The sequence below is a fragment of the Tupaia chinensis genome, unplaced genomic scaffold, assembly GCF_000334495.1.
Source record: "Tupaia chinensis unplaced genomic scaffold, TupChi_1.0 Scaffold148192_1, whole genome shotgun sequence".
Lineage (NCBI taxonomy): Eukaryota > Metazoa > Chordata > Mammalia > Scandentia > Tupaiidae > Tupaia > Tupaia belangeri.
Window position 1 is genome coordinate 418,441 of NW_006208042.1, and position 13,289 is coordinate 431,729.

The following is a 13,289-nucleotide window of genomic DNA, read 5'->3' on the forward strand; positions in this document are numbered from 1 at the left end:
AAAAATTATAATATGTTATTACAATGATGAGTAACAGAAAGTACAAAGGGGCTTGATAAAATGAGTAAGAAAGTGTTTGGGGATGTCAGAACAGGCTTCCTGGTACAAATGAGAGAAAGAGGTGGAAAGCACATTATATCCCCAAATTTACAAATAAGCCTATGAGGGCCAGGAGGTGGCATGGTGGTTAAGGCACTGGACTCCCACATGGCCAGCTACAGGTCAATTTCCATACCTGGTTACTAGCTTACTCAGTTTTCTTCTCTCTCTTTCTCTCTTTGATGAGTGCATGTGGCCCAAAGTAAATTAAATAATAATAATAATAATAACAACAATAATAAAGAAAATTTAAAAATAATTCTTATAAAAACCACCAAAACAGATTCAAATGAGCCTATGTACTCACTAGAGTGAAAGACAGTCAGCAATAAAAGAACTTTGGAATTATATATGATAGGAGACTGGTTGGTTTGATTAAAGGAAGTACAAGGTGCCTATAAAACCTGGGTAAATATCAGAGACTGGCACAGAGCTGGGAGCAGAGAGAGAGAACACACAGGAGCCAAAGGAGCAGAGTAAGTCCACCGAGGCATCTCTGCCTGTCTCTTCATCCAAATCAATGGGCTGAAGTGGGGCTGGTCTGCATGTGTGGGTTTCCTTTTATATTCTGTTTTCTTTGCTGGAGAGAGGAAGCCAAGTCTTGAATCTGTGTTGACACCACTAGATACAGAAGGAAAACAAAACCATGAGAGGAATGAGATGAGAAAGAAATGAAACAGAGGAATGAAAAATAAGTTAGCTGCCATAAGACAGGTAAAAGGTACTGGAAGGAGAAAATATCAAAAGTTAATGCTAAGAAAGATGGCATAATAGATTGAAATGTGTGGTCTTCAAAACTTTTGGAGGAAAATATATAATATGAAAAAACTATACATGGATTTCAAGACCTTTTACACCAAAATAAACTCATACTTTCATTCTACCTTTCCAAGAACTTCCTGAGGTCTGTATATACGGCATCCCATAAATGTTAATGAACAAGGAAGAGGCAATGCTTCCTTTATGGGTATTTGATGATAATATGCCTACCCTGACAGGGCTACGCACACAGCACAGGAGAAGTATAAGGGGACTTCAAAAAGATCTTGGAAAATGGAATTAACGTATACAAGTTTATTTTGACGAGAGAACCTTAGAAATCCATGCATCGTTTTTCCATGATAACCGTTTCCTATGAACTTTTTGAAGACACTTTGTGCTATAGCACCTGTTTTTGTAATAAACTTCATTTAAACTACTTCTTTCTGGCCAAAATGTAAAAAGGTGGTGATGTCACTTTCTTTTTTTTCTTTTTTTTTCATGCCATAGGGCACATGCACTCACCGGAGAGAGACAGAAAGAGGGAAATGAGAAATAAACTACCATAAGGAATTGCCACGCAGCAGTCTCTTCCTCTTCATTCTCCTCAGGATTTCGGGCATGCGTGCACACGTACCTGGCATGATTTTCAGGCTGCCAGGTCCAGGACTCAAACCATGGTCAATCATGAGAATCCAAAACCCCAACCACCATGCCACCTCCTGGCCCTGAAATCACTTTCCCTGGGTCAGCATTTTTTCCTCACAGAAGGTTATATATGTGTAAACCTATGGGTGTACCAGGTGTTTCTATGGAAATGATTCAGTATTACACTTTGCCAAATGCTAACAATATATTCACAAAGATAGTAGTCATCTCTACTCGGTTAACAATAGAGTTCATGTGAAAAAAAAAGTGTAAAGAAACTAGGAAAAATGTAGGTCCTTTATAATTTTTACTTGAAATGATTACATCAAAGAGCAGATGAGTGAGTGAGCTTTCCTCTTACTGTTATGGTTCTGTACTTTTGTTCTCATTGGACTTTTTTTTGATGTGCCTTATGCTTTTTTTTTTTTGAGATGTATTTGCTATCGGGCGTGTGTGCTCATCAGAAACACAGAGAGACAGAGAGACAGAAAACGAGAAATCACCCCCCAGGGGGGATGGGCATGCCGCAATCCCTTCTCCTCCATTCTCCTCTCAGGATCTTGGGCATGCACGCACACGCGCCCAGCATGAGTTTAAGCCACCAAATCAGGGACTCAAACCATGGTTGATTACATGAGAGTCCAGTGGCATAGCCATTATGTCATCTGCTGGTCTCTGATGTGCCATATGCTTAAAAAGTACTGACAGGACTCATAGAGGGCATGGTAGTGAAGGCACTGGAGTCCCACATGGTAACTGCGGTTCAAGTCCTGGACTCATGGACCTGAAAATCATGCTGGGCACATAAATTTGTATGCCCAAAAACCCTAGAGGAGAAGAGAATGGAGGGGACGGTATTGTGGTGTGGTAACACCCCTTCCTGTAGGGATATTTCTCACTTTCCTTCTCTTCATCTTTCTTTGATGAGGGTATGTGCCCTAGAGCAAAACCTAACAACAACAGCAACACACACACACACACACACACACATACACACACACACACAAAACAAAGAAAAGGAAGAAAAAGAAAAGAAAAAGGAAAAAAGAAAATAAAAAATAGCAGTTGATCTAATTTTTCAGAAGACTATTCATGGTAAATATCTTACCAAAAGTCAAGAAAAAAAAATCATGCTAAGTCAGCAAGTAAGCCTAGTCATTATTTTCCCCTTCCTTGTATCATTTACAGGATTATCTTCATTTCAACTAGGTAATCAGTTATTCCCTCGAGCATTTTAGCTGTCAACACAGGAAGTCATTTTGGAATAAATGAAAAGAATCATAACTGGCTCAGCTCTTTCACCCTTTTTATAAAACTACAATATATATATATAATCTTGAAAATTTTCTTACTAAATTCAAATGTCCTGAAGAAGCAAGAAAATCCAATCATCAACTACAAAGAAAAAGGTAAGGAGATGACACACATGCAGAAATATAGGACAACTGTGTCCTTTGTAAAACTCAGGACAATTCTCATTTCAGTTAATCACTATACTCCAAGTGCATGTCTTCTATCTCCTGTCTCTTGGTACTGACCCTTTAAAGTTCAGTACTTCTCATGAACTTTTCATATGGCCATGTACACTGTTTAAAAGAAGAAAAATGATTTGGGGCTCTAATAATAAAACATTAGCTACCTTTTACTGTTCTAACACCTCCTCTGTAATTAGGGTATTTGATTTTTACACCAGCCCACAAATAGCATCATCTCTCATTTTACAATGGAGACCCAGGAATCAACAGAGATTAAGTTAAGAAAGTTTCTCATGTCCCCAGAGTTAGTGAAGTAGCAGATTGGGGATTAGGAAAGGAAGTTACAGGGAGTCATTCCAAAAATTAAAGCTATGGAACTGCTTATTTTTCTTTTTTAAAATAACCTTTGGTAGGATTAAAATTTCTTTCCCTTTTGTTTGTTTGTATGTTTAGTTTTTTTATTTAAAAGTTTATTGATAATATTGATATATCAAATAACAAACTCTGTAGAATAACAAACTGTAGAAATAATAATTAAGGCACTTTTTACTAAGCTCAAAATTGAGTGACTGATCGAGAGAAAAATAAGCATGTTTCTCTTGATGCTGAGATAGAGTGGTTCTTTTTATTTAGTTCTGACAGCAGGAGAGTGTTCAGCCAACCTAAGGACTCCTTTACATTGGCCTGGCCCCAAAAGGTGGGATATCTAGAAGTAGATGCTTGTAGGTTATAGGTGAATTTGAAATTCTTAGATTAGTAATTGATTAAAGAAAAGCACAAATCTCTGTTTGTGAAAGAAATCAGCAAAAGAATGTCTGTGCTTTAATCTAAGAGATAAGAAGGCCGACTATTCATCATAAAGATACTATGCGTAGGACAGGATGCTCCATCCCACCATCAATGTACCAAAGTGGTCTGTTAATGTTTGTAGGCTCTGTCGATGTTTGCAGGCAAGACTCTCCCCGACCTCCTGGAAACAACTTTGAAATAGGAAAAATTAGTCAGAATTCTGACCTCATTAAGTAAAATACATTTAATTGCAAAACCAACTTTCTTTTTTTTTTTTTTTGGAGAGGTTTTCACTATAGGGCGCATGCGCTCGCCAGACAGGCAGAGAGAGACATAGAGACAGAAAGCGAGAAATCACCCCCCAGGGGGGATGGTCACGCCGCAATCCTTTCTCCTCCATTCTCCTCTCGGGATCTTGGGCACGCACGCACACGCGCCTGGCGTGAGTTTTAAGCCACCGGGTCTGGGACACAAACCGCGGTCGACTATGTGGGAGTCCAGTGACATAGCCATTACGCTAACTGCTGATTTTCCAAAACCAACTTTCTTAAGAATAATACAGTAATGAGATGTTTTAAATGAATGTGATCAAGAAACAGTAGAAACATGATAATTATAATACTCAAATCTTAGTATCCCATATATTTAATGCATTAGATTTACACAAAAATAAAACAACATCCTAACAGTAAACTTTATTGAAACATTTTTCATCTTGTCAGCTGCAAGGCTCCTATGAGCCTATAACAAAACTTAGTAGTCTGTTCATATGACAAGTGATAAGAATAAACAATAAATTAATCTTTTAAAATGTCTATGAACCACAGGTCCAGCAGGTGGCATAGTGGTTAAGGCACTGGTCTCTCACATGGCTGACCATGGTTTGAGTCTCAGACATGGTGGCTTAAAAATCACACTTGGTGCATGTGTATGCATGCCCAAAAAAATCCCAAGAAGAGAATGGAGTGGAAGGGATTGCAGAGTGGCCATTCCTTCTGAGTAATGATTTCTTACTTTCTCTCTCTCTGTCTCTCTGGCAAATGCACATACCCTATAGGGAAAAAAACAAACAAACAAAAAACTAACAAACAAAAAACCCTCTAAAACCAAATATAGAAACAGAAATGTCTTTGAACCAGCATAGTTTTCTTTTTTTTTTAGTTTGATAAGCCAAAGGCTATTACACAGTATCAAAAAGGCTGACAGGAAGTGGATGAATATGGAAGATTTACTGCTGAGTGAAGCAAGCCAGGCTATGAAGGAGAGGCATTGTATGTCTCCACTTAATATATACAAAGTGTCCACACTCTGTGACTGAAACTATTTGACTAAAGGATATAGAAACACAGTATATATATATGTAAATACCAGATACAGTGTGTGAAAGGGGAGAGTTTGAGGAAGAACATTTGGGGAAGGGACAGGGAGGCAAAGCATTAACGGCACAAAGAGGTGTGGTATTATCTGTTGAAGATATTTTGTAGTTTTATCAACTGTACTAGGGAGTAAGGCTCACCTGTTGAAATATCCACTTTGTAAGACAAATAATAATGCGATTGAATGTATGGAAGAAAATGAATTGAAAATTAATTAATTAATTAATTTTTAAAAAAAGGTTGACTAGTCTCCATCAGCAACAAAGTCACACAAGGAGTCTGGACTCTGTAAAGAGAGAAAGAATGTATCTAACGTACTTAACAAAACAATAATAATAAAGCCAATCAATGTAGTTGTAACAGGCACATTTTTAAGAACTTTACCTGCAATGACTCATTGATAACCCTAAGTGATCCCGTAAGGAAGGTGCTCTCATTAATTTAATTTTACAGACAAAAGACAAAGGCAATGAGAGGTGAACAAACTTGCCAAAGAGCTGTCGTTGTGTCATAGCCAAGATCCTAACCCTGAGTTCATGCTCCTAAACATGTTATGCAGCCCTTACATGACCTATGGTGTTTCCTGAATGTTAACTCTCCAGACAGCTCACCTAGGGCCTGCCGAACAAAGGCCTTACTAACTTACTGAATCTCTAAGACGTCAATCTGATTTATAAAGCCCTCTCCATGGCATCAGAGAACACCCTTTTACTGTTGGGAGGTTACAGGAGCTGACTCAATACCCTGTTATCAAGGCAGGCCTGGAAAACATGGCCTATAAGCATCTATATGGTTGGAGAGGGGAACTCTGAACTAAAGGTCAAGAGTTCTCTTTTCTCTGACACGCATTTGCTATATAGCCTTAATCAAGTCATGTGACTGGTCTCGACTTCAATTTCTCATCTATAAACCAAGAGGTAGTAACCCGGATAATTAGGAAGGTGTTCTCCTAGTGCAATGTACCAATTTATTCCTATTCACACTTTGTACCAAAGATGAAGCCTTCATTCCTTCTACTTTGGGAATCTTCATAAAGTGCAAGAAAATGACCGGGGGAGAAGGTCTCAAAAAAGGAATCTAAGAACACTAATGAAGAATTTTTAAATGGCACTTAAAAAATTTTTTTTTAATTAATAGTGACTATTGTCCACACCTCGTTTAGCTGGTTTGCTTTCAACAAAATTTCCCTTGACCATGTGAGGCCTGAAATGTACTAAGCTTCCAGAAGGACAAAAATGAATAAGGAATCTCAAGAATATTTTTCTTGAAGAAAAGGATAATCAACTTAAGTGACCATATGTAAATGATTTACTTTTCCAATTACTAACAAATAAGTTTAGATCTATTAAAACTAAAAGTGTTTGTCTTGAAATTTAAAATACAGTTTAAAAATACCTACTTAATGACTGCTTCTTTATAAAGTGTTCATTTTACTCACTGAGGTTTATGCCTATAGTCAGACATGTGTTCGTAGATATGTATATATCAGCTGTGCTTATTATTGAAAGTATTTTGATTAATTAAGATCTTTAGTAAATCAATAAAATGGGGGGATGAGGCATGGAAAGCAACCATGGATACCAGAGACAGTGTGGGAGGAGGGTGGAAAACAGCAGAGGGTGAGAGATAGGGGATCAAGGGGGGGAAAAAAAAAGCAAAATATACGGAAACAAGAAATGGAAAATTATTTGTTGATGATAACACATATGGTAATATCCTTGATTGAGCCAATATACAGTGCATTCTGGATGGAAAATCTCATTTTGTATATGCAATGATGTACAGTGAATCAATATAAATAAATTTAAAATTAAAAAATTTAAACTAATAACAATTGTAAATATAGACTGCCTTCCTTGCCATCCAATGATATTATTGGCCCGTTTTAGTGTTCTATTTGTTGCTGTAACAAATTACAACAAACTTAGTGATATAAAAACAACACAGTTCTAAAGATCAGAAGTCCAACACCAGATTCCCTTGGCTGAGATCAAAGAATTGAGAGGATTAAGTTTTCTTCTGGAGGTGTTACAGAAAGAAACTGCCAAAAAACCAAGCACCACTCAGAGAGTATGAGGACTCAGGTTTATTACACCAGTGGACTCAGAGAAGTTCAGAACTACAAACTCTGGGCCCCAATTTGGGGTGGGGTAAGAGGTTATATTGGTTTCAAACAGGGGAGGTCAGCACAATAAGCACACAGGCATGCAGGATGGATGGAGCAGGGGGGGAAGGCTGCAACAGGTACAGATCATTAGGAATTCAAAACTCAGCTATTTTCTTGTCCTTGGAGTGTGATGACCTCCCCTCTTCAGCTAGGCTTCAGCTGCTGAGCATCCTCCCCTCATGAGCTGGCCTTCAGTTGCTGAACTGTGCTGCTTAATTTCCAGAGACCTGGTTGGCCATTTCCCCACTCAGAGTGTCTAAGGGAGCATCTGTTTTCTTACTTCATCCAGCTTCTAGAGGCCACACATATTTCTTGGTTCATGGTTTTATTCCTCCATCTTCATATCTAGGAGTGTAGCATCCATTTGACCCCAATTCCATGATTACTTCTCTTTCTATGACTCTCTTCTTCTGCCTTTCTCTTCCATTTTTTTTTTAATTTGTCAGAGAGCATGTGTGTTCACCAGAAAGAGAATAAGAGAGAGAGGGAGAGAGAGAGGGCACGCCTAAAAGGGCAGGGTGAGTGAGAAAGTACCTCCCCTGGGGAATCATCACACCCCAAACTGCTCCATCTCTCCTTCCTCTCCTTCCTTTTGGGATCTTGGGTATGCACACACATGCACCTGATGTGTTCTTCAAGTCACCAGGTCAGGGACTCGAATCATGGATTTGGCCATGTGGGAACTTTAGCTACCTCAACTACCAGGGCATGGTTGGCCCCCTCTTCCCCTTTTCCCTTTTTTTAGGTTTTTGCTGTAGGAAGCATGTGCTCACCAGAAAGAGAGAGACAGACAAAGTAAGAATCATTCCCAAGAGCAGATAGCCATGCCACAATTCCTTTTCCTCCATTCTCTTGGGATTTTGGACATGTGCACAGGGGTGGTTTTCAAGCAAAGGGTTCAGGACTCCAACCATGGTCAGCCATATGGGAGTCCAGTGCTCTAACCACCTGCAGGCCTCATCTCTTTCACTTTTAGGGATCCTTGATGATTACATTGGGTCCACCCAATAATCACATATAATCTCCCTATGTAAAGGTCAGCTAATTAACTACCTTAATTCTACCCAAAACCTTAATTTTCCTTACGCAACATATTCACAGGTTCCTGGATTAGGATATGGTCACCTTGAAGAGGGTAGGGTGAAGTGAGCATTATTTTGCATTTTACTGACCCTTTTCCCTTTCTGTTATCCTGCAGATGCAATGAACTCAGAAAAGACACATGCATACACACCGCTCATCGCACTTTATAAAACCAAATAGGAAGAGAATTAACATATTTCACCTTCTACTCTTTTTTTCCTTTAAACCTTAGTGCACACAGCATTCCAAAGACAAATGAGTATTATGTTTAAATTAGTTGTCATTGCCCTAGATCTGCTCAAGTGTTCTCTAACATTTGCATAGATAACTGACATCCCACAAGGTTTCCTTTAGCTTCTTTTCTGCACTAATATATCATTTTGGTATGTTTTTCAATATGCAGGATATAATGATGTCATCCAAGCCAACAGCCTACCCCGGAGTGCATGGAAATATACCCAATCCTTACCCACAAACTATTTTTATGGCTCCTCAGTCTCAACAACCTCCGAGTTTCATAACCCTAGGAAACCAACCTCTGGGTGTTCAGCCTCATTTCATCCCAGCTCCGGGAATCTCTGTGGGTCAGCTGGGTCAAGGAAATGCACAAATGATAAATTCCACAATAGATACAGCAAGAGAAAAATTAAAAGAAGATGCAAAGATACTAGGGGTAAGTCTATTTACTTCCAGAATTTTAATTTTGCATTTGTGAAGTTTTCTTGCACTTATAAGAACAAGAAAGTATACATTGCACTCAGTAATCTTAATATTACTCTGGGAACTATATTTCCTTTTAAGTAGAAACAGTTAGTTTAAATATAGAGTTTATCCTGAGTTCATTTTATTTTAGATTCAAGCAAGGACTGGCTATACCAGGAGGAGTCCAGAGTTTTCACGTGATGGGAGCCCCACTACTTCTAGCTTGATCTCACTTCTGCAAAGCACTTTTTAGTGAACTTCAGTTCTGTCTCTGGATTGGTTAAAGCCTAAAACTTGCCTATGGGTGAACTCACATTAAAATTAACATCAATGGTTGCCTTAAAGGGAAGGAACTACAACTGGGCAGTCTAGGGAAAGTTGTGTGTGAAAAGTTAGAAGACATTCCCCCTGCTGTGCCTCTGTCACCAGTACCCTTGGAGAGGCTATGACTCAGCTGCCACCTCACTTCTACAAAGAGTGCTTTGAGCTGAACACTCACAATCTTGTTTCTGCAGGCATTCCAAGACATGCTCTACCTGTGCCTGAAGGTCCTGCCTGCCTGGCAGAATTATTAGTCCCTTCACTGTGTCTTCCAAGCAGCTCGTTCATACCACTGACACAATTCTATCCAATTGTATTAGGTCCCTCCCTGTGTGCAGTTTCATCTTCTCTACCAGAGTCGTCAGTAAATTATACTGAGTGTCCATTAGGTGCCTGAAGCACTTCTAGTCCTTTACTCCCCACGTCAAGTTTTAGGAAAGTAAAAATGAAAAGTTAGTTTCCCACCAGTAGTCAATCTGAGCTCCGAAAGTAGCCTCTCCAGTGCTCTTCCTGCCAGACAGTAGAAATACCCTGCTCCTTTCTCCTCCTCCTCCTTCTCCTTCTTTTCTCTCTCTCTCTTACCTCCCTCCCCCTTAGGATACATGTGCTCACCAGAGAGAAAGAGAGACAGACAGTTAGAGGAAAAGTCAGAAATCACCCTCCAACACACAGGGGGAAATGTCTACACTGTAATCCCTTCTCCATTCTCATTCTGGGATCTTGGGCATGCTCACACACAAGCCCATCATGAGTTTCGGTTCACTGGATCCAGAACTTGAAACACCATCAGTCATGTGGGAGTCTAGCAATGTAACCTCTATGCCACCTGCTGACCCTGAAATCCCCTGCTCCTACTAAACAAATGGGAAAAACTAGCACCTCGCACAAGTGACCCCATGAAGATGCTGAGAATATCATAGAATGCAAAGAAGGCATAATCTCTGCTCTAATGGAGCCTGCAGCTTAGTGGTAGAAATCAGACCACGTGCAATAATAAAGTACATAATGTGTTAGAGATGACAAATGATACAGAGAGAATGAAAAAAATGTAAAGAGGATAAGCAAGCAGTGACAGGAAATTTCATTTGCTAAGACTAGGCTTTTCTTAGAACATGATGTTTGAGCAAAGACAGAAAGTTAGGAATGAGCCATGAAGAAGTCAAGTAAGAAGATATAATGCAGAAAACTTTTTGATTAAAATGTGTGTGATGCATCTGAAGAACAGAGAGGAGGTCAATAAAACACAACAGAATGAGTGAAGGAGGGAACAGGTGACAGGAGGGCAGAGGGATGATCACATCTGGTGAGACCTGCAGCACAGAAGGTTTTGGCTTTAACTGAGTGGAATGAGGAGTCACTAGAGCATTCCGCCAGGTATCAAAGAGGCATACAAAAAAAAAAAAAAATGTTAAAAGGTGCCAGAGACCCTGCTCCAGCCGGGCTGGGTTGAGGCTCGCACACAGGAAGGTGACACAGGTGAGAAACAATCAGACTGAGACCTCAATGCTCTTTAGCATCAATGCTCTTTAGCATGTTCTCAGTCGACTACAGTCAGAGCAAGCTCAAGACTGCAGCCCCAGTGGCTATCAGACATACGTATTTATTGAGGGATGTTTTACAGAAGTAGGAGTGGTGAGGGGAAGTAAAAGATTTACTCTAAGAAATAGGGTATACAAAGTATGGAAACAAAAATCATAAAACATGATGCACTATTCTGTTTGATCAGGTGAAGCCAAACACCGTCCTCAGGACAAAGGAGTCCATCTGTCCGGTGCATTTTCTTCTTAAATCTTGATTACCAGACAGGGCCTTTTTGGATGAGAGGGTTTTGTAGCTCAGGAGACAACACAGGATGTTTTATTAGCAGTTTTTCAAAGTTAACAGCACACAGATGAGAAACTCTTTGTAGTTAGAGACTATCTGTTGCTTGCCCAAACTAGATAAGAACTCCCAGCTAAGATAGTTAATTTTCCCCCTGGAGCACTCAGGTTTGGTTATTCTGTCGCTCTTAGCCAGATCTGTCCTTCTTCTATTAACCCATGGGTCCCTGTATTTTATTTGCTGAATTCCTGTGAGTCTGTTAATCAGTGAATTCTTGTGCTCTATCTTTGAATCCCTGTCATAACATAAGCTAACTTGCCCTGCAGCTTTAACAAGGGGTATTTACGTAAAATTAGCCTTAAACTAACTTAGTCTACATATGCTACTTAAGCTAATTTGGCTTATACTAAATTAACCCAACGTATGATAATTCGATAATTTGGCTTAACACAGGCAGGTGGGGGAGTCTCAAATTCCCTGATCCTCACTGCTGTCACCTTAGGAAACTACATTCCTTTAGGATCACTAATTGACTTTATTGTAAAGTTGCAGTAAGGCTGGGGGTGTTATTTTACCCTTGTGGGGTTCCATAATAACAGTAAAGCTCATGGCAGAGAAATTGAGTGCAGACCAGTACAGCAAAACAGTTAGAAACTGGAGCATGTAAACTGTCAGCCCTGCTTCACAGTTTCTTCTCAGCCCAGTCCTTGCTTAGGCATGAGGTACAGCTCCTTTATGTTCAGCCTGTGTTGGCTGCATGGCCTCGTCAAAAAGGATAAGTAGAGTTTTGTTTTTTAAAAGCTCCAGTGAGCAGAGAACACATCTGCTCCCTGAAGATTGCACATCTATGCCTTTAGCAGCCTCCAATCACAACCAACAGTGCAGAGGGGCTGCGGGGAACATCTGTACCAATCGCATCAGGACTTAAAGTGGATCAGTGGCCAAACATGTGGAACAAATTACATTTCTAAAGTGTTAAGTCTATCTGGTAGGTCATTTGGATCAGTAAATGGTGCAGCCAGGGCTATACAAAGAGAAAAGATGACCATATTTAACCAGGATCAAACTGCTCCTCATCAAGACGACAGCAAGGATGAGAATGGGAATGTGTGGCTAGATGATTGAACTTTGCTCTAAAAAGGAGCGTGTAAGAACAAAGTATATGGGGCCGGCAGGTGGCGGGGTGGGTAAGGTGCTGGATGATCTTGGTTTGAGTCTCATACCCGGTGGCTTGCTTTCTCACTTTTCCTCTCTCTCTGTCTCTCTCTGATGAGCACATGTTCACTATAGCAAACTAAAAATAACAACAACAATAATAATAATAAATAAACTAGTACATAAATGAGAAACAAGTATAAATTTTAATTCAGGAGTTCTTCAACCAGGCTGTATGGCTAGCTAAAAGATGTCCATCACAACTCTGAAGCTATATCTAAAATTGCAGAATGTGTCTATGTGAGTGCGTGTGTGTGTGTGTGTGTGTGTGTGCACATACATGCAGGAATAATTTTTCAGGGAAAATGTGTCCTGGCTTTTATTAGTTTCAGTAAATTTCATTATTAAAAAAAAAAAAACTGCTTTATTTATGATGCACATTTTTTATCATTTTAAATTTTGTGTCATTGTATTTAGTAGCTATTACTACAGAAATAAACACACTTGTCTTTGAATTTGAAGTCTTCCTAGATAGGTAAGGTATATACTTTGGAAGAAGTTAATGGTATATCTACAGCTTACTTTTGGATCAATCTAGCAATAATCATTTCTCAGAAGCCTGTGTTTGTTGTTAGACCCCCAAAACACTCCGTCAAGAAGCCATTTTAGGGACCAGCAGTTAGCGTGATGGCTATGTCGCTGGACTCCCACATAGTCGACCGCGGTTCGAGTCCTGGACCCGGTGACTTAAAACTCACGCCGGGCGCGTGTGCATGCATGCCCAAGATCCCGAGAGGAGAATGGAGGAGAAGGGATTGTGGTGTGGCCATTCCCCCTGGGGGGTGATTTCTCGCTTTCTGTCTCTCTCTGTCTGTCTGGCGAGCACACACGCCC

The 13,289-nt window shown here is 39.8% G+C and overlaps 1 protein-coding gene across 1 annotated transcript in view; it reads left to right on the top strand.

Annotated features, from left to right (window-relative positions):
• Positions 1–8,805: 8,805 nt before the first annotated feature.
• LOC102475116 (membrane-spanning 4-domains subfamily A member 12-like) overlaps positions 8,806–13,289 on the top strand; it is a 16,250-nt gene continuing 11,766 nt past the window's right edge. The window contains exon 1 of the mRNA XM_027768970.1: positions 8,806–9,069. Coding sequence (XP_027624771.1) covers positions 8,806–9,069 — 264 coding nt within the window. The remainder of the gene's footprint in view (positions 9,070–13,289) is intronic.